Source organism: Filicampus tigris, chromosome 15 (genome assembly GCF_054856515.1).
Source record: "Filicampus tigris isolate MCC_2025a chromosome 15, RoL_Ftig_1.0, whole genome shotgun sequence".
In the NCBI taxonomy this organism is placed as follows: Eukaryota; Metazoa; Chordata; class Actinopteri; order Syngnathiformes; family Syngnathidae; genus Filicampus; species Filicampus tigris.
The window spans coordinates 16,312,569-16,333,329 of record NC_141231.1 but is presented as its reverse complement, the minus strand read 5'-3'; the positions used below and the strand labels follow the sequence as shown (position 1 = coordinate 16,333,329).

The 20,761-nt window shown below is 42.6% G+C and overlaps 1 protein-coding gene and 1 long non-coding RNA gene across 3 annotated transcripts in view; one reads left to right on the top strand and one right to left on the bottom strand.

Annotated features, from left to right (window-relative positions):
• The first annotated feature begins 155 nt into the window (after positions 1-155).
• Positions 156-20,761, top strand: part of LOC147135761 (5-hydroxytryptamine receptor 4) — a 32,634-nt gene continuing 12,028 nt past the window's right edge. The window contains exons 1-6 of the mRNA XM_086054034.1: positions 156-303; positions 11,789-11,870; positions 12,217-12,390; positions 12,895-13,095; positions 13,178-13,331; positions 14,802-15,469. Coding sequence (XP_085910160.1) covers positions 11,848-11,870; positions 12,217-12,390; positions 12,895-13,095; positions 13,178-13,331; positions 14,802-15,469 — 1,220 coding nt within the window. The 5' untranslated portion in view covers positions 156-303; positions 11,789-11,847. The remainder of the gene's footprint in view (positions 304-11,788; positions 11,871-12,216; positions 12,391-12,894; positions 13,096-13,177; positions 13,332-14,801; positions 15,470-20,761) is intronic.
• On the bottom strand, positions 10,910-13,372 carry LOC147135762 (uncharacterized). 2 transcript variants are annotated; one of them, XR_015089901.1, is made up of 3 exons: positions 12,717-13,372; positions 12,192-12,369; positions 10,910-11,924 (listed from the first exon to the last, which is right to left on the bottom strand). It is a non-coding gene; the product is annotated as an uncharacterized LOC147135762 (long non-coding RNA). The 2 variants fall into 2 exon arrangements; XR_015089902.1 differs by having other exon boundaries at positions 12,914-13,372.

The following is a 20,761-nucleotide window of genomic DNA, read 5'->3' as shown; positions in this document are numbered from 1 at the left end:
GGTGGTACTAATTGTAAAAAAGTTTGAGAGCCGCTACACGTGGTTGTAGCTGTAAACGACCACTAGATGGCAGCATCGGGCCCACCTCTCAGTCCGTCCGCCCCACCCCTTCTCTTTCTCTCTCTCACCCCATCTCTCTCTCTCTCTCTCATTTTGGTGTTTTTTTAATCTCTCTTTGTCTCTCTCTTTCTCTGGCAAGAGTCAGACCTTCACCGGGTTGCCAGTTCTGGAGGATCCAGCTGGAGTATGAGAGCATCACACCACAAGTGGATCGGAAGAAGGGAGGCGAGGTGCCTGACACAGGTGAGTGACTGACCTGACATTCTTTAAGGGGGTGGGGGTCCCAAATTAAGAAACATGAAGGAAAAGTCGATCATTCGCAAACCAATCATTAAGTTTGAATGTACACTACTACATTCATAGCAGAACTCTTCCGTCACTGTGCAACGGTTCTACAGGTGCTCTTGCCACGTTTGTATAATTTATTGCTGTCTTTTTAAATATAAAGGATGCATGACCTTTAATACATTTGAGGGGCATTTTTGCAATATTGTCCAATTTGTTGACTATTGATGCACCACTGTATGTATACATTTCTTGTTACTGGCATTGTCATAGGCTGTCTTCTACATACATTAAAAAATGTAGAGCAAAGATGCTTTTCGATCGGACGACAAGTGCTTTATATTTGTCATGCAGGTAGTAGACGGCTCCTAAGAGAGCAAAGTGCAGTGGTGCACATGAGAAGAGATTAATGGGCTCGGCAGAGAAGGTTTCATAAAAAAAAAAAAAGGAGAAAAAAAAATGGAAAGGTTTTTCAGTTTTATATGGTGCTCGCCTTCATAAAGTTGTCCCCGCTTGGCGTGCTTGAACTCCAGCTGACCTTTTTTTTGGTTTATTTGTGTTATGGACTTCTATCAGTGGATGTTTGAATGGGTAACCCTGATGACTTAGTAGTATCTCTGTTTTCCTGAAAAGTTGTGTTTTGTCTCACAAATGTCTTGTTAAGTTGCATCACCTGGTGGCTATCCATAGATCGCCCGTTGTGACCCCCGTTGTGCTCAGGCAAGCAGTTATATGATCACATGAGATGCCGGCATCCCGCATGCTTGTGGTGGTGAAGGAAAGCGGAAAGGGTTGTAAAATAATATTCAAAAGTTCAGGAAAGGTCCCATGAAGGCACAGATGGCGTCATAACCAAGCACGAGGTTGTAACATTTCAATCATGTCCTCTCAGCGCAGACAAAGCACCAATGAAAGTGAAAAGTGAAAAACGATATAACCATGCTTCAGCGCCAGATTTTTCACATTTATTTATGCTACCGGCATCCTTTCAACTGATGCAAAAGATTGTCTTTGTCAATAATGTTCGGGGGGGGGGGGGGGGGAAGGATAATGGAAGACTCAATTTTCCATAGGTGTGAATGTCCAGAGTGAACATACGTCTTTTGTTTTCTAACGAGAGTTTCCTTTCTTTTTTGATCCTCGCCAAAGTGCCCTTGAGCAAAGCACCAAACCCCCAACGACTAATTGATGAGCTCTGACATTCATGTGAAATTCCCACTTCACTCTAAAGCACACACTTTACAATCAATAAGGGCTGTGTGTTTGTTTTTGATTTATATTTTTACCATGTTATCATTAAAAAAAAAAAAAAAGTAATATAAAGGTAGAATATTAGTTCACAAGAAATAGTTCACTGTCCCTGTGTCCTCCCCTAATCCTGACCCTGTCCTCTTTTAAGGTAATTTGAGTCCCAACTGCAGCTCCCTGACCTGGTTATTCCTTATCATTATCATTATGTAACCCAACCCGTCACCGTCCACAGCGACATAAAAGTATTAAATAGAATCCATTGTTTGGAAAGGGTTCTTGGTAACCTTTGAATAGTGCTTATAAATAAAATTCATCAAAAAAAAAAAGAAGTTTCCATTTTTAATGCTGGTTTGCATTGGCGTGTGTCGGTATACTTTAGAATTCCACATTATTATGCCAATGATATTTTTCTCTTATTTTGCTCGTCATTCGACACTTAAAGCGGAAGTCAACCCAAACATTTTTTTTTCAAGAATATGTTCCCAGCAGGCCCACTAGTTGAAACACGGCATTCTGATTAATTTTGCCTTTGTGGGATACAACTCGTTTTTAGCCATCTCCGGGGGCGGCCATTTTGTCTTCTGTCGACTGAAAATGACATCACAAGTGCTCACAACGACCGATCACGGCCGAGCTGTTTTCTGAATATGAGCCGTGATTGGTCGTTGTGAGCACTTGTGATGTCATTTTCAGTCGACAGAAGACAAAATGGCCGCCCCAAGAGATGGCTAAAAACGACTGAAAAAAATCCTTTGCTCTTTCACCTGTTTTCCGCATGTTGTGCGTGCACTCATGGCGAGACAACGAGGGACTCTAAAACGCACCTACACATACCCGGATCTGGCCCCCGGGCCTTGAGTTTGACACCTGTGCTCTATAGGGTTTAGGTCTGGAGATTGTCATTATCCCCCCCGCCCCCCACCCCCACCGCGAACGCGCACTTTACTTTGCTGTTTTGATAGAATGGTTTGGTAAACTTTCTGTATGAAGTAGTGGCAGACAAAATATTTCTGTCGAGTTTATTCTTCTGCTGCCACCAATGAAGAGTAATCAGCGTGTTCTGGAAAAAGTCAGGCAAGCCCAAGCCATGACATTACCTTTGCTGGATTTTACAGATGAGCTTGTATGTCGGGGAACATCATGATCACATCCTTTTTTTTTTTTCCCTCAAAGTCTTTCCATCAATTTGGTAAAGGTTCATTTTTGTCTTATCAGTCCAATAAACTTCGCCACAGCATCCGTCTCAGTACTTTTTGGGAAAATGATACCCCAGCCTTCGGATTCTTCCTGCCCCCTGGAGGTTGTTGTTTTGGGGACTTTCTCTTAAAACGATTCCACCGTCATTTGCCATTGTTTTCCTTGGGATAACGCGATGGCATACTGATACTTAGTACACCAGTTGTTCATTTCTGCTGCCGGGCATTCCAAATGTTTGTCTTGGCTTTGACCAATGTTTTAGAATTGGCTCTGACTGATTGCTCATCTTTTTCTTAGCTTCACAATCGCTTTGTTTTTGACCAATAGAAAGCTCTCCGGTTCTCATGTCGGTTGCACCTCTAATATAAATTTCGTCTTCACAAGCAAAATCTGTGGAATTCAGCAAAGCCATTCAGCGCTACTTATAGTTGGAGTAATCGGAAATACCTGAACAACCAAAACACCAAATATGAGTGCAAACAAAAACGGGTGCTAGTAATTTATCCAATTCAGATGTAAATGCGTGAGAATGAAAGATGAAATGTTGATTATCTTCTCCATCCCGGTCTTTATTGTTTGTTACTTATTGTTTATTATTTTGTAAAGCGCTTTGTTACAGCTCTAGTTGTTGTGAAATGCGCTCTATGAATAAAATTGTATTGTATTATTGTATTTTAATCTGAAGGGCAGAAAAAATAAAACAATTGGCATCATTGCTCCGATAGTTTGGCAGGTTAACTCGTTCACTGCCATTGACGTATTTACGAGTCTTTTCACAGTCCAGCCATTCAATCCCAGGAACTTATTTATATTTTTCTCAAATTTTTTTGAGTGTAAAAGAGGGTCTGAAAATGTCTGGCAGTGAATGAGTTAATATTTGTAGTTGTGCCATATTGGTTGAATGCAGTGTCGTCCATCTGTATTTCCTGCTGTTGGCATGTAATTGCATTGAGTTAGGTTAAAATAGTAGTAGTGTAATTACTTTTTTCATCAGTGTGTGCCGCGAACGGCAAAAGTGACGTCGATTTTGACCACCGTTTTACTGACGAGTCCAAACTCCAATGGGTGACGACGGTATATCTGCTTTATACTTCCTACGAGCGTGTACTCGTGTCGTCATTATTTCCCAGTCATTCGGAGCCCATCCAAGTGTGGTGGTCACCGTAATGTGACAAGCTCTGCACGCTCAATTACCCGCTCACTTGACATTATACCTTGAGCCTTACTGCTTTTATTCACCAGACATGCTCCTTTCACTCTGAGGCCGTTTCATGTAGCTCCATTCGTGCGTGTGTAACAGAGGGCAATATATACACGTGCACGTTAATGACTACATCGTGTTGAAGGCATGGAAAAGTTAGCCCCTTAGCGGTGTTTCTTGCCTTTTTCCTGCCTCGACCAGCTGCAATACTCCTTTAACTCTATGTCGTTGCTATTTGAATATTCTCAAAATCTAATATGAATCTGAATGGGGGGGAAAAAAATGCAGAAAATGGATGTGGGTTTTTTTTTAGGGCTCAATGTGGCAATTTAGAGCAAATGGAGGAAAATAGCGGACAATCTGCCGGATGCCACTTTTCTTTTCTGCCTGACGATGCCAAAGCAAACAGAAAGTGGTCAAATGCTGCATTTTGCCGACTCGTTCCCGAGCCGGTCGGTAAATAAAGCGGATTGCGTTGATAAAGTAGTCCAACAAATTCGTTTGCACGGGAAATCACTCAACACCCATATTTTTGGTTACATTTTTCCCTTATCAAAAAAGTGTTTGTAGTGCGGGTATTAATAGAATTCATCCGTAGTTTTAATTCAATAAATCATTCTGTTTGCCTTTTTGGAACTCAGCCTGCTTTGCTTTGAGCTTTGAGTAATAAGTGTTGCTTTCTGACTGATACATTTCTTGGCGAATGATTAATTAACATGATCTGACCTTGTTTGCGCTTATTTTTGAATGATTGAACACTCGTTGGATCCGTGCACACTTAGCTGGAAACATACTGAGAGTGCGATTCTAATCTTTTTCTCATTTCAGCAGACAGGGTTGGGATTTTCTCGCATCAGCTCATTAGATGGTGCAAGTGTACCTAAAGTTGTGGCCAGTGAGTGTAGGAATATTCCACCTGTGTCACTGGCTGATCCGCGGGCCTCCCGGCTGTCTAAAATCGGCACAGCAACACTATCAGACTGAGAGGAACAAAACCATAATTAATGGATCACATTTTGACTGGTTTAATTTTAGCAGATGCCAAGATTAGCTTAGAGATTTACAGCCCAGGGAACATTCACTGAATTGCGCTTCAGAAAATCCTGTCCCTCCGGAGAACGCAATCCGTTGTGCAGCCTCACTGGGAGGCGGGGGGGGGAATCGAGGGAGGGGAATCACTAATATCTTTCTATATGACAGCTGCCAAATATGGTCTTTAGGCAGGCTAAAGTGTCTCCAAATGCTGCCTGCTTATTCAGCTGCTTGTTACACGGGCATTAACTGTCCTGTTCGCGCATCACACGCCGCATCTACGGAGCTTATGTGGGCTCACACACACACACGACCCCCCCCCCCGCACCCTCCACCCGTAGCTCGTGTGTTGTGTTTTTGATTTGAAATCAATTTTTCCAGCCAGATGTGGACCTTTGTGTCCGATAATGAATATATTCCCCGCAGATAGACCGCTGCCATGGAATGTAATATCTGTCCTGGCCAATATGGGCCAGTTGTCCACTGAGGATTGGACGTGAAAGCTACGTTACTGTCCGGGGGTTTCTTTCCCCCAGTATGTTATTCCGAACAAATCACAAACAATTTTATTGTTATTGTGTTAACACAGATCAGGGGCTGGATTTTTGTAGTGCACTCGGGGTATAAACTGGCACATCTTAAATTCCGTGCCGGGACAAGTCTTGTTTGCCGTGTTTGGGATTTTGGCAGGTCTAAGTTGCGGCGCAGGTGGTGTAGCGCCATTTTGGGGGATTTAACCGAGGTGCTGGCAGGCAAATTCTGAGCTACGCGGATGTGTGTGGTGGATGTCATCATATTTCACTCTTAAAACAGTTGAGTTAAAAATAACACAATTTTGGGTCGAAAAAGGAAGTTGGGTCAAATTGACTCAAGTAGTGGATCGGTCCATTTTTGACCCAAAATTGTGTTGTTTTTAACCCGAGTGTTTTAAGAGTGTTCGTCCATAAATATGACATCATCGTGCACCGAAACCTTTGAATCATTGCAGCAATCAATTAATTGAATGTATCATTATTATCATCACCTTTATTGTATTATTTCAAAATGGGCCTGAACAATCAGTGCGAAAGTCTCCGAGTGCCTACTTCACAGCGGTGATCTGTTGTCGCCCAGGCCAAGTTTACAGCCGCCACCCCGTTTGCAGTTCCTTATAAACGTAATTTGCGTGCTTCAATCTTCTGCATGGACTCCAGTGAGTCTATTTCTGTTTCTGCAATGTAAAAGCACGCGTGGGCCTCGCTTGCGCTGAATATAAAGGGAACGAGGGGAGCCGCTTCCACTGGCCGGGAAACAAGTCAGATGTGTTCACTCCCACAACGGCGTTTCTTACCGTGCCTGTCTAGTTGGCGCTGGACATGCACTGGGCACCAAAATAGGGTCACGTGAGTACAAAACATAGTCAAGTTGGGAGTCATGCCTGAATGATATCCTTTTAATATCTTGAAAATAGTCTTGGGACACACCTAGTATCAATTCATTGACCGATTAAGAGTTGAATTAGACCCCCAGAATCTTAATCCTCCATCTTACTAAGACATTTGTAGGGAGCAGTGTGGGAAAGGCACCATCAACCATCTTTTGGCACGAACTACTTCTGAGTTTGCGGGTTTGAATGTGGGCTGTAAACACAGGAAGCTGTGTTGAGTTTGCATGTTCATCCCAAGCTTGCATAAATTTTCCCCAGGAACTCCGGCTTCCTCCCAGATTCCAAAAAGACACATTTTAGGTGAACTGAAAACTCTCACTTGCCCACGTGTGTGGATGTGGGTCAATAGGCAATAACAGTCACGGTTAAATAATATGGAAAGTGCACGCATGAAAAATGATTAAAGGATTTGCGTCTGGATTTCAAAAATGAACTTGCTAGACAATGCCTGTGTTGTTGCAAGGAGTACGTAGGCAACACGATTCCATTGTATTGCAATTATTATTGTGCTCAATTAGTGTGTCTCATGCATAGCACATGGCCACTCATAAAGTCCTTCCTTCTCCATGTGATTGGTGGAGGCAAAGGCCGGAAAAAAGAACAACGCAGCAATGAGTTTGAAACAACAAGAAATTGTTGTATGGGAAGGTTTACATACTAGCATAAATGTCATCGTGAGGATCACATTGTAAAATTGGGCAAGATTTGACTTGGCCTCTGGAGTTGAGCTCGAGGGTTACAGTTTGAGTCCTGCTGTGGACCAATTGTAAAATGTCAACAACTGACGCTAGTCTGCTTCCTGACTACTACCAAGGTGCCCTTGAGCAAGGCGCCGGCCCCCCACCAGGATTGCAATAGTTTGGGATTTTTCATTATAGTCCCTTTTTATTTCGTTTTGACTTTTGTTTGTTGGGGTTTGTTTATTGTTATTTTGTTGGAAAATGCTTTTTTTGTAGTTTTTGTTAGTTTTAGTATTCGTTTTATTTTTTCCAATATATCGTCGCTGTCCTGTGAGAAACACTCATCTCCAATTTTGGAAACTTTTTTAAATTTCCACTTTCATGCGATGTCTGTAACGCAGAAACATGATCCATGTAAAAATAAGAAAATGGAAAAATAAATGGATTTTCACAGGACAGCAACGAAATATTGGTCATGTGATTTAAAAAAAAAGAAAAAAAGTCTAAGTATTATGTATTGAAATAAAGTAAATTACTATTCTCAAACGGCTGTTTGACCTTCCTTCTTCTGGATGAACGTGCAGCAATACCAAAATAAATAGATTTAAAATGAACCCCTAAAGCTCACGTATGATATTACTTGTTAAAGACGAAAACGAAAAACATTTTTGCAAAAGTTATTTTTAGTTCCCTTTATTAAACGGCAGATGTAGTTTAAGTTAGTTTTCATTCCTTTTTTTTTTAACAAGCACTTTTGTTTTCATTTTATTTCGTTAACAAGTCCATCCATCCATCCATTATCGATACGGCTTCTCCTCACGAGGGTCGCGGGGCGTGCTGGAGCCCATCCCAGCTGTCTTCGGGCAGTAGGCGGGGGACGTTAACAAAAACCGTTTTTTCAATTTTAGTTTTCATTATTTCATTATTTAGTTAGATTCCTATAATAACCTTGCCTCCCACCTCCCCATCCTACTTGCTCAACAGGCGCAGCACTGTTTGTGTGCTCTTTCATTCTCGCTATGTGTGCGATTTGGTTCTCTGCAACACAAATGTACAATAGAAATGCGAGTTGAATTTCCCCTTAAGGGAGGATAATGAATGTAATAAATCAAGTGAAACACAAATATTTGAATGGGCCCCGGGCTACTCTGTACAGGAAAAGTCAGGCCCCCAAGGTCCAAAATGTTCCCACAACTGGCCGCACACTTTACAACACACACTCTTTGAAGTAAATCTACACACACTCTACAGCACAGCATCGCATGCATCAAAGCGAGCGCCACTTCCATTTGGATCATTTTTGCTCGCGGTATTTTGCGAGTTAGTCTTCCTCGCAAACATTTAAGATTACAGAGGGATGTGACGTTGAGTACAATACCGCACGGTCTCCTTGGCAACGGGATCAGAGCGTCCTCCACATACGCATCAGCGAATGGTCAGATTTTCACACGTCACAATGTGAGCTGTGAGATGATTGCGCTACAAATGTGTCAGTGCTTGACATATTGTCAACTAGGCGTTCAGAGCCGATGCTGACATTTTGGCGAGGTTTGCCGTCTAGGCCAAAAAAAAACAAAAAAAAAAAACGCTTAAAACGCATAAAACTTCAACATCAAAATGGAGCAATTTGGTATTCGTATTAAGCGTGATCTTGAGCGTGTAGCTCGAGACTGCTTCCGTGTTTGAAAATACAAACGTTGACCTTTCTGTGAGCATTCGCTGTACTTCTCTCGCAACTGTTTGAAACACGTGGTTGAAAAGAAATGGGTCACGTGTCGTCAAACCAGGGGCGGAGCCATGGGTGGGCCCGGGTGTGGCTTGACAGACTGCCCACCCAGCGAGATTCATGAAAAAAAAAATATTTTTATAAATATATAATTTTTAGTAAATTGTTATTCAATTATTTGGGAATTTGTGTTTTGTTGTGGGGTTTTTTCACTTTATTTTATTGAATATTAAGAATAGCATAATTACGGTTGTCAGAGGAAGATCTGAACTTCATATCATTCAGTTTGTCATTTTATTTGAACATACGATGTGTCGGGACAGGAGGATTGCGCTCAGTGAGAGAAATATTCAGGCCCACCCATTAGCCACGTTCTGGCTCCGCCCCTGCGTCAAAGTCTCTCGTTCATCACAGTGCAATTATACCGCTCCTACAACTCAATTTTTAATTTCCACATTTTCATCACTGAGAAAACAAATTGCCTTTTGTTTTGTTTTTTTAATGGCCTTGCAGGAGGTATATGCACCGAGTGCTCCTTTCTTTTTTTTTTTTCTCAAAGTGGTGTATTTTCTGTCAATATAAAAATGAAGGTATGATGACGGGAAGTACAAGTCGCTCAGAGCGAGCGTGCTGCTTTACTCGCGTTGACTCCACTGAACCTGCAGCTGCGTAATGACTACTTGTAATTTGTCTCATCGACAGGGCTTCAATTTTGCCCTGAATAATGCAGCGGTTGAACAACATCACTATTAATCAAAGGTGCAGCGTTCAGGAAATAAAGTTAGTGACATCTAGTCCAAAATGGGTAGAAAGAAGGAAGCCCTTCCTTCTTTCGCTGCCTCCTCTCCTCACCCTAGTTTTGTGTCAGTCACACATAACACAAAAATGGCGAGCTGCGAAAAGACACCTCCCTCTCTGAACATCCCACGAGAAATCTCACTTTCTTCTTCTCGTCATCCTCTAGCCAGCACATATTTTCGGACATGTTTTTTCTTTAACGCCCGATGCATGCGTAATTAGAAGGCAATGATAGAATGGCTGGGGGAAAAGAGTCCAATGGTTTCTGATCAAAAGGAAATCATTGGCACTATAGGGTACGGGTGGATTTTGTTACTTCAAAGGAGGAAGTCAACGCAAACATTTTTTTTTTTCAAGAATATGTTCTATGCAAGCCCACAAGTTGAAACAAGGCATTCTGATAAATATTGTGTTTGTGGAATAAGTGTTAATCCACTCATTTTTAGCCATCTCTTGGGGCGGCCATTTTGTCTTCTGTCGACTGAAAATGACATCACAACTGCTCACAATAAACCAATCACGGCTCAGAGTCAGAAAGCGGGTCAGCCGTGATTGGTCCTTGTGAGCAGTTGTGATGTCCTTTTCAGTCGACAGAAGACAAAATGGCCGCCCCCGCAGATGCCTAAAATGTAGTCCATTTTGCTGCTTAATTTATATTCCACAAACGCAAAATGAATGAGAATGCCGTGTTTCAATTAGTGGGCCTGCTGGGAAGATATTCGTGAAAAAAAATAGGTTTGGGTTGACCGACTAAGAAAGACTTGCGAGGAGCTTGACCACGTAGCAAAGATAGACAAAGCGAATAATGCTAGTTCAAAGCCTTCGAGTGTAACACCTCATAGGGAGAGGAGGCCGACCATATGACGGTAGAGTAAATGGCGTTCTATCTGCAGGAAGTAGGTAGTGACAGGATCACCGTCTGTCACTTTGAGGGCATTTTGTTGACACTTGAGTGCGATAACACCTCACAGGGATCATAAAAATAAGACACAGATGAAGTCATAATAGGTGCTTAAAGCCGATAAGGCAGATGAGCAAACCCGTTGCTGTTACTCAAGTATTAAAATGGAGCACGGTGCACAAACACAGTGTCGGGTTCAAATCCCGCTTTTCAAAACTCGTGACACAAATAGCGGCGTGAATATCTTCAAATCACTTTATTGAGGGTGTGCAATGCGCATGTTTCCGATTGATCTCGTTCTGTGGCCGTGAGTGTCTGCTCTTTGATTCCAAGCAGTCCACATTTTAGTACTTCCTCATTCTCTCTCAGAGGAGTAAGCTATTTTGTCAACAGAAGACATCATGGCAACAGATGAGGAAACACCGACACGAAACTTGTCTGTTGGTTTAGTAGACTGAAACGGGATTATTGTGTCCCAAGTTTGTGGATTGGGTGAAGGTCACACAATAAAATCTTTCTCTCTTATCTTTTGTCTTTCTTTCTTTCTTTCTTTCCCATTAAATCTAAAATAACAGTTTCCCCACTCAAAAAAAGGAGTTGATTAATCCATCTCAATGATGTCAGAAATTCAACCTTTATAGTGATATTATAACAAAATACCGCCTATTGATGTTTTGATTGACTTTAAATGAGAAGTACGAATTGAACAATATGCGTATTATGGTTGTCATTTTCAGTGGTGTAGAAGATTTTAATGAACTTGTTTAGGCACATGAGAGTGAAAAATATTGACTTATACTGTGTAAGGGGTCACTTTTGTGGTTGTTGTTGTTGTTGTTTTTTTTTTAAATAGCATACGCATACAATCTTCATTGTCAATAAACATCAACAAAATGTTGCAATTTGTGTGATGGAAATTGAAAACATCCCTTCTTAGTGGATGGTGTTAGTGTACCTAATATTATGGATCGTGAGTGTATAGTATACTGTACTTTAAGTTACGTTTATGTGAACCACAACTTTTCTAGTTTAACCAGGAATGCCTCGTTCATCTTATTGAGCTGTAACCTCTCACGACACCTAAATCAGGAAAAAAAAAAGAGTTACCTAACACACAGATGGATTTGCGGTGAAAACATAAAACTGTAATATCATCCATGTAAGTATCATACATGTTACACACTGCCATTCAGTTGCTAGGTGAGTAATAGTTCCAGTAATGTTTTGACAGGTTAGGAGCATGGGGTGAAGAGGACTGTCCTCAGCTGACCTCAAGGCAGATGACCCGTGATGGCCACAGCGTCACCTCCACTGTAAGTGCTGAATCCAGAACTAATTGCGTAACTATGAGTCTTGAACGGGCCATTCTGGAAATTAAAAAAAAATGTTTTTGGAGAGGCTCTATAATGCCAAAACCCTGTTATTATGTCAAAGCCAAAAGGTAAGCAGAGCTGCATTGTCTTTTGATGGATGCACAGATGTCCGTCGTCAGGGTAACGGAATCCAAGCTCACCATTGGTCCGCCATGCAGTATATGGGGCGGGGCACATATTTATAGTTTTCTCTTTTATTTACATTTGTCAGACGTAAAAACGTTTTACTCTCGGATTTTGAAATCCAAAGTGCAAACTCACCTTTGGTGGATTTTGTTTTTGGCAGTTTGAAGGACGGTGTGACAAACACGGAGCATCAACAACCGGAACAAGAGCAGCAAGAGTTCCTGAGGTCATTGGAGAACATCCTGCTTGTCATTGCGCTGTCCATCATCATCATCATGACGGTGTTTGGCAACCTGCTGGTCATGGTGGCGCTCTGCAAGGATCGACATCTACGGTCAGACTTTTCCAAATACTTTGGTCTGTTTGAACTGCTTTTGTTCTGTGCACCCACTGAAAAATGTCCACAAACACCGAGGACATTTGCGTGCGCAAATACGGCAATGGTGGACCAGACCACATTTGCATTTTTCCACTAAAGTGTCAAATATTAAAAAATAACCCTGTTTGCACCTGTTTACTTTGTGTAAATGCGTACTCTTAGTAAACTAAAGGAAAAAGTTGAAGAACTTGTACCAACTGGGTTTTTTTTTTTCAAATCTCATTTTCTACAGGTTTGTACTGTAAATAAAAACATGACAAGATGGAAGCAGCTGATCGGACCTTGCTGACATGTCATTTCAGTCGTATTCCATATAAACATTTCATGTGTGGGGTCTCGCACATTAAAAAAAAAAGACAAAAATCGATTACGATGTCAAAAATCGGAATGCGTGTACAAAGCAAGCTCTATAGTCACTTTAGTCCTTTCTTTTTTTTTCTCGTCCGTGTCACATCTCAGGAAGAAAAAGACCAACTACTTTATTGTGTCGCTGGCCTTTGCTGACTTGCTGGTGGCGCTGGTGGTGATGCCCTTCGCGGCCATCGAGCTGACCACCGGCGTGTGGAAATACGGCGAGATGTTCTGTCTCGTGCGGACGTCTCTGGACGTCCTCTTGACCACCGCGTCCATCTTGCATCTGTGCTGCATCGCGCTGGACAGGTCTGCGTCGCTCTACGTGCGCGCGCGTCTCGTCTGGTTTGAAATTGTGCTCGGCTGACATTTTGGCGCGTGCGCGTTGCAGGTATTACGCCATCTGCTGCCAACCTCTCGTATACCGACACAAGATGACCCCTCTGCGAGTGGCCGTGATGCTCAGTGGCTGCTGGCTCATCCCCACGTTCATTTCCTTCCTGCCTATCATGCAAAGCTGGAACGCCATTGGCATCGAGGATATAGTAAGTCCTCGCTCACCGGGCGCGGTTTGCCGTGGACGAGAAAGAAAGAAAAAGCATCCCAATCCAAGGTCAACTAAATATAACGTGGCGAGGAGTCAGTATATCCTCCTTAAAGGGGAAGATGTTCCTTCGGCGAGGGCAAACGGAACATAAAGCTCCACGGCCTCATATTGTGTGTTTCTAATAACATTTTCAATCCCTCCAACAATGACAAGGTAATGCAGTGATCACAAAACAATTTTGCTTGGCTGCGAGCAATGACAGCACTCGAGTCGACATTTTCTGCTGGGTCCGCGGGGTTTTGTGGCCAGGTTATTTCATAGCTACCTTGAAATGAGCCGCACAAATCCCAGGGGGGAGGGCAGAGATGGACTTATTCATTCAGCCACGTTTAATGAAATACGCATCTCTTTGCTTTTTTTTTTTTTTTCTTTCTTTTTTTTTCCCCCTAAGCCACAGGCTGCTCCTGAACGAAATGTGTGTCAGGAACGCCGTGGAGGATTAGGTCAGATATACGTTTGAATTTGTAATTTCGTTTGTTTACCACCTTTTTGTTGAATCAAGGGGAGGAAAATACACTGCACTTTTGCTCAAAAAAAAAAAAAAAAAAAAAGGAGACACAACTGCTCGTATTATAACCGTAAGTACAAACTGTTTACAGCATGCTATCGTGTGAAAGGAAAACGCCAGGATTCAACCGCCGGCAAGCTACAAAGTTGCATGCCATGGAGAGGTCTGATTTAATAATACATCAGAAGCTAAGCCCCACTGTACCTCACCACACGCTGAGATTTATGGGTGGCAAAATTCACATTTTTGGCTTGAGCGCACCTGCAGAATGTAAAAGATGTGCAGACGTTTCACCTTTACTTTTTGAGGACATGGCGTTACCTCTGTGAGCCAACGTCCATGCAGAAAATATGACAACAAACCTTTTTTGGGGTAGGACGCAGCATTTCAAAAGGCTGGAAAATCTCCGCTTCATTTCTGTAAACATGCCGGAAACATCCAATGTGCAGTATTTAGCAGCGGGGATTTTGGAAATATTCCAAGTTGGACACTTTCTATCGAATCGAATAGGAACGCATGGAAATGAAAGGAATCGATTTCTCAATCCGAATATGAATATTTTTTTGGGGTCATGAGCAAATACGCGTGCTGGCTTGACCTGACTTTACGTACTGATCAATAAATTTGAATTTCTTGCATGGTTTGTGGCCTCACTGGCCCCGCAGTAAATACTGAACTAGGTTTATTGTCCCAAATGTGTATTCAACATAAAATGCTAAACGGTTTATTACCTTCATCTTTCGTTCACGGTTACTGATGGTTTAGTAGTTTGCTCTCTTCTCTTCCATGCAGGCTGCATGAGTTCAATTCACAGGCTTCGGCACAATTTTTTAAAGTCATGAGTTAAAGTCAAGATTGGCGCCATGCTTGTCCTGCATTTTCTCATCACCTTTCTTCCAGATAGAAGAGAGGCGGACCTCGCCGGGCGGCTCCAACGAGACGAGCTGCGTGTTTCTGGTCAATCGGCCGTACGCGCTCATCTGCTCCACGGTGGCTTTCTACGTGCCGCTGGCCCTCATGGTCCTGGCCTACCAGCGCATCTACGTGACCGCCATGAGCCACGTGCGGCAGATCGAGACCCTCCAACGCGCCGGCTCGGCTCCGGCCGCCGGGACGGAGGCCCCCGTCGTCACCGCGAGGTCGTCCACGTGCTCGGACCCGGCGGACCACTACCACCTCAGGACAGCCGGGGCGCCCTTCTTCCCAGAGCCGGCCCCCGTGGCCAACAGCCGCATGCGCGTCGAGACAAAGGCGGCAAAGACGCTAGCGGTCATTATGGGCTGCTTTTGCCTGTGCTGGGCGCCGTTCTTCATCACCAACGTGGTGGACCCCTTCATTCACTACTCGGTGCCCTGGCAGCTATGGACGGCATGGCTGTGGCTCGGCTACATTAACTCCGGCCTTAATCCTTTCCTGTACGCCTTCCTGAACCGAGCTTTTCGGAGGGCCTTTCTGGTGATTCTTTGTTGCGGGGATGAACGCTTTGTACGGCAGGGGAGCTTCTCCTACGGGCCCGCCCACAGAGTGTGCTCGCCGACATCCGTCAATGGGACATCGATGGCGCTGAGGTAAATACGTCCGTTTCTGTTTACGTTTGAACAATTCAAAATTTAAAGTGGAAATCAACGCAAACATTTTTTTTTTCCCAAGAATATGTTCTATGCAAGCCCACTAGTTGAAACAGGTGCATTTCGATAAATATTGCGTTTGTGGAATAGGAGTTATCCACTCGTTTTTAGCCATATCTGGGGGCGGCCATTTTGTCTTCTGTCGACTGAAAATGACATCACAAATACTCACAACGACCAATCACGGCTCAGATTCAGAAAGCAGGTCAGCCCTACCATACAACTCAATTAAAATATCTATATTTTAGTGAGGTTCAGTTAAAAAAAAAAACAACTGACTTATGGTTGCCCAAATTTGCACGTATATATTTCTGTTCTTTCACGCAGTCATTGGATGATCAACATGTCAATCACGAGGGCGAGACTAATTTCTTCGAATGTCACTCGGTGTGTGTCTCTGCCGTAACTGATCCGCAGGAGCACTCGTCACCAAAACGTCTGATTTCGAGAGATGATTATGATTTGGACAAAACCAAGCGAGCGGGCTAGCGGTAGATGCAGTGGCTTAACAAAGTGGCGCACTTAAAATGCCAAGAGATGAATATACAGTGTGTGCTAAACGCTAACAAAATGTCTGTTTATAAGATAATGTCGTGAAATAAACATTGATCATTTCAGTATGCAGCTACATACAAACACTGCACATAAGTCTTAACAGTAACATTAGCGCTGTTGCTAACGCTAACATAGTATGACAGGTGGCTGCTCCACCTGTGCAACCGCTAAAGTTGGGTTGCCATGGCAACAATAAAGATGCTATTCTCCCCCTTTTCCAACCCAAATCCTTTCATAATAATTACAAAGCTCTTTTTGTATTATAAGATATTATTTACATGTATTTCAATATTTCACCCTTTGGAACATATTTTAGGCTAGGGTAGATTACGTTTTTCATCATAATAATGACCATAAACACTCTTTTTCAGCACTGGGTTTTTGTGAATGTTAGTGGCGATGACTCAGTTGACAGCTGTGTTTGCGTTCCCTCCTTCAAGTGGAGAGGATGATGGAGGAGGTGAGCCGCCCGCGTCTGGATTGTTTAGCTTGAACACAGACACTCGACCGGCGCGGAGAAGACAAAAGCTATTGCGTGCACACGTGCACATTCCTGAATAAGGAATACGCTAATACCAAACATGTATGACACGGCAGATACAGTATTTGAATGAAAGTCTGACTTGGGCTTGATTAGGGATTTCATTGTGAGTCCACAAATCATATTTTAATGGGAAGGGGGCGTGTTATGTCACATACTGCCTTTTTCGGCTGTGTCGCGCATTTGTACTGACAGCTCCAACTCAGTCACCAAATGAGGAGAAGCTTATGTCACTCTAATTTGAGTTAAAGGATATATATATATACATACATATACATATACATATATATATATATATATGTATATATGTGCTGTCAATTTTCAAACTAATTAATCGCAAAATTTTCCAAAATTGATCGCGATTAATCGCATTTTTCAACTACAATTTTTTTACGAAGCTTCGAACCGATATTCACTTGAGTGAAATCTTGGAATTGATGTGGAAAAAAAAAAAGTATACTGTATTTCGATTCCAAGACTGTTCTAATAGCCTTCTTTGATCCTTGAATACGATTCTTTTCCTGTAAAATACAACTGTTGAACGATACACCAAAGACGTACAACTAAGTAAAAGTCCGTCTTCGCGACATTGGCTCTCCTCTAAGTTTGGCTGCACAGTGAGCGGAGGTCAGCTGCTACAGGAAGTAAATAAAACTGAGTTAACTGAGTAAATTTTTTTTTGTGCATTATAACATTTAAATTAATCTCCATAGTTAATGCTTTACCTTTGACAGCCCTAATATATATATATCAAGGCCATATTGGTTGTGTGTGGAGTTAATGATAAATAAATGTAGTAAGATGACGTCTTCTAATGACTTATATGTGCTTTAAAAGTAGCACATTTTTTTCCTCCAAAGTAGTAACCCAGTTAAATCTGCCGTTGGGTGCTCTGTGTTATCTCAGGGATTTTATCAGCGTCTTCCGCCATGAGAGCTGAAAAGAGTGGGAACTCCACAATAAAAGCACAGGTTAAACAAGAATGATAGGTGCACTATAAAAAGGTAATTGGAAGTTTAAACATGTAATGCTAAACCCCCCAAAAAAGGCTGAAGCGGCCTCTCCTGTGTGTGTCACATTTCTGCTTGGAAACATAACAAACTACAACTCAATGTGTCAAATTCTTCCTGTGACACTAAATCTGCTTCATTGGCTCCTATCCTGAATTTAACTTGAGCCTCGCAGTGACACGTTCGCCCGCGTCCTTGCACTTCCTGTCTGCTGTTTAGTGGCGTCACTGGCAGAATCAGATTCAGATTGGAAACAGATCTCATTGCAATAAAAGAGACAAAAACGCCGCCGTTTGCCGATTTAAAGCCGCAGTGTCAAATCTTCGACCAAAGGGTGAGTCTTAAAAAACACATGAAGCATTTTTTTTTTTCCACAATTTGAAACAAACGCCAACCGCCGCCCCTCCCCCTACCCCCTCCCAATGCTCCCTTGCATTGTTTGTGCCCCTTCGCTATGACATCACGCTCCTCTGTGCGGTTTGGTGTCTTCTGTGTCTCAAGGTATTAGAATCATTATAGTTCATTAATGGACCCATAATCCCGAATTGATGAGTCAGGACGCAATTGCACGAACAGCCCGTTGTGATACGATGACGGCACGTTTGATGATAATCTCGCAACCCCCCCCAAAAATCAAGATAAGAGGCGTGCATCCGAAATGAGTTTACACACGAGTATTTGACCATTTCCATGCCACTCATCAAGAGTTGGGTCGCGGTGAACTGTGTGATAGGGAAGCGGCTAACCTCTCGTATGTTGTGTTGCACAGTCGCTTGGACGAAGCACACGGGCCGCTCTTGTGTAAACGTTGCAGTCAGTGATTTATTATGAGACATGTAGAATTTATTGTTGTTTGATTGAAACCAAAATCCTGTAGCTGATCCACTATAAATCTCACTCCCTCGCTCTCGCTTGCTCAGATTTCGTCATCCTTTTCTCCTTCTGTTGAAATATTCTGAAAATGTTGCGCCTATAATTAGTTGGAGAGCAAGGATTAAAAAAAAAAAAAATGTGTGGCTTGGATTCCCTTGTTTATGTTGCAATAACATCATGGAAAAAATGTACTTGATTTTCAAATACTTTAGCTATTTTAGAGCGTTTACAGTTTTTCTCCATGCTTGCATGTGTTTTCGCTGGGTAGCTAGCTACCACATTCCAAAACCAAATAGAGACACGGGGCTCTATCTTCTTGACCGGCCGACGGTCATTTCTACGCGACGGTAATTTCGCAGATGCACGCAAGACGGCGCGTTTGTAAAAGAGCAGTTTGCGCCGTTATTGTCATACTCATGAATAAAATACGATGACGTCCACACACGTCAGCCTTGCCCTGATCAAAGTCACCAAAATTGCATTACACTACCTGCACCACAACTTAGACCTGCTCCGGCTAAGTCTAACGTCTAGTCTACTTTCAGTCACCAAATTGTCAGGTTCGCGTGTGGCGTGTAAAAGAGAACATCCTCGGTCAGCCGACCCAATTTTGGGTTAAAAATGGACCAATCCACTATTTGGGTCAATTTGACCCACTTTCTTGCGTCATTTTGTCCAAAACAGTTCAATTTTTGGAGTTGTTTTGTTCAAAGCTACCCATTTTAGGAAAATTCGGTCAAACTGACCCAAGCAGTGGATCGGTCCATTTTTGACCCCAAATTGTGTTATTTTTAACCCAACTGTTTTTAGAGTGAAACTATCATTCATTTTCGCACTTACGGGCTACTTAGAATGTCGATGAATATATCACGCAGGTATTTATAACGGAATCCCGTACCCCGAGAGAACATGATTCAAACCCAGGGCATCTCGACAGTGAGGCAGACGTGCTTACCACTACCGCACCAAACTGCTTTTATTGGTTACAGTTCCACGCAATTATAGAATACGCCTTAAACTTTTGAAATTTGCCACAAGGAAAATAGACATGAGTCCACAACAAAAATGCCCCTCTGTGTTTATCAGAATTGTGAGTGATGACTCAACAAAAGTACTTATAAAGATCTAACTATTCTATAGAATCGTAGATTGCCCCTCCCCATAGGCTAAACATTTCCCACCAATAAAACTGAGCTGAGCAGTTTCAATACGTTCAGAATGAACTCAGTCATCCCTCTCAAGTCTCATGATTAATTGGATCTAAGCTACGGCCCCCGTGTGAACGCAGCCTCAGGACTTTTGCCTCAGCTGACCGATGGCCCGAGAGATACACTGCCGAAAACAACACGGAGCGCTGAAAGAAATCCCAACTTGATTTCAGCCTGTTGAAACCGGGCTCGTTGCATCACATCTCTTGCCAGGCTCCTGACGGGGGCTCAGAGGGTTTGCGCTATCGCACTTTCCCATCGTTCGGAGAGCGGCTGGAATTACCGACGCCGCTGCACTGCTCGTCTCTCGCAGCTAAATCTCATTAAGAACACAAGCGGGATGAGCAGAAGAAAAAAAAAAATGTGCGACCAATTTCAACTCACGATGTTTGATGTCTGTACAATTGGAGATAAAATAACACATACTGTAAGTCATATGTGCTATTTGGGATTTGGTGACTGACCTACCCACAGTGACATGCTACTGTAAATTATCCCTACATTGAAACCAATGATAGCTTGGACCAACTTTTGAAAATCACTCTAATTTGTTAAAGCCAAATATAGTACTTTATTTCAATTCATATTTATGGGTTGGTTAGTATTGAAATTTAAGATCTTAACTAAACCACAAATTTAGGCAAGAATGTTTCTTCCATTCCTTCTTTTTCTACCATTAACTATAAATGATGCCAAAAAACAAACATATTTCAACTTCTTCCCCACGAGCCACGAACGTCGATAATGGCGGACGGCAGAAAGGGATCCACCTGGTGTGACATCAAATGATCACGTGACATCAAACCTTGGATTATTTAAAGTGGAAGTCAACCCAAACTTCTTTTTTTTCCCCCAGAATATGTTCTATGCAGGCCCACTAGTCGAAACAAGGTGATTAATATCGCGTTTATGGAATATGAGAAAACCACCCGTTTTTAGCTTGCTCGAGGGGGGCGGCCATTTTGTCACTTCTGTCGACATGACAACTATGACAGCCATAGAACTGGAAATGGAGCTTTGTCCAACATTTTGCTAGCGAGCCATG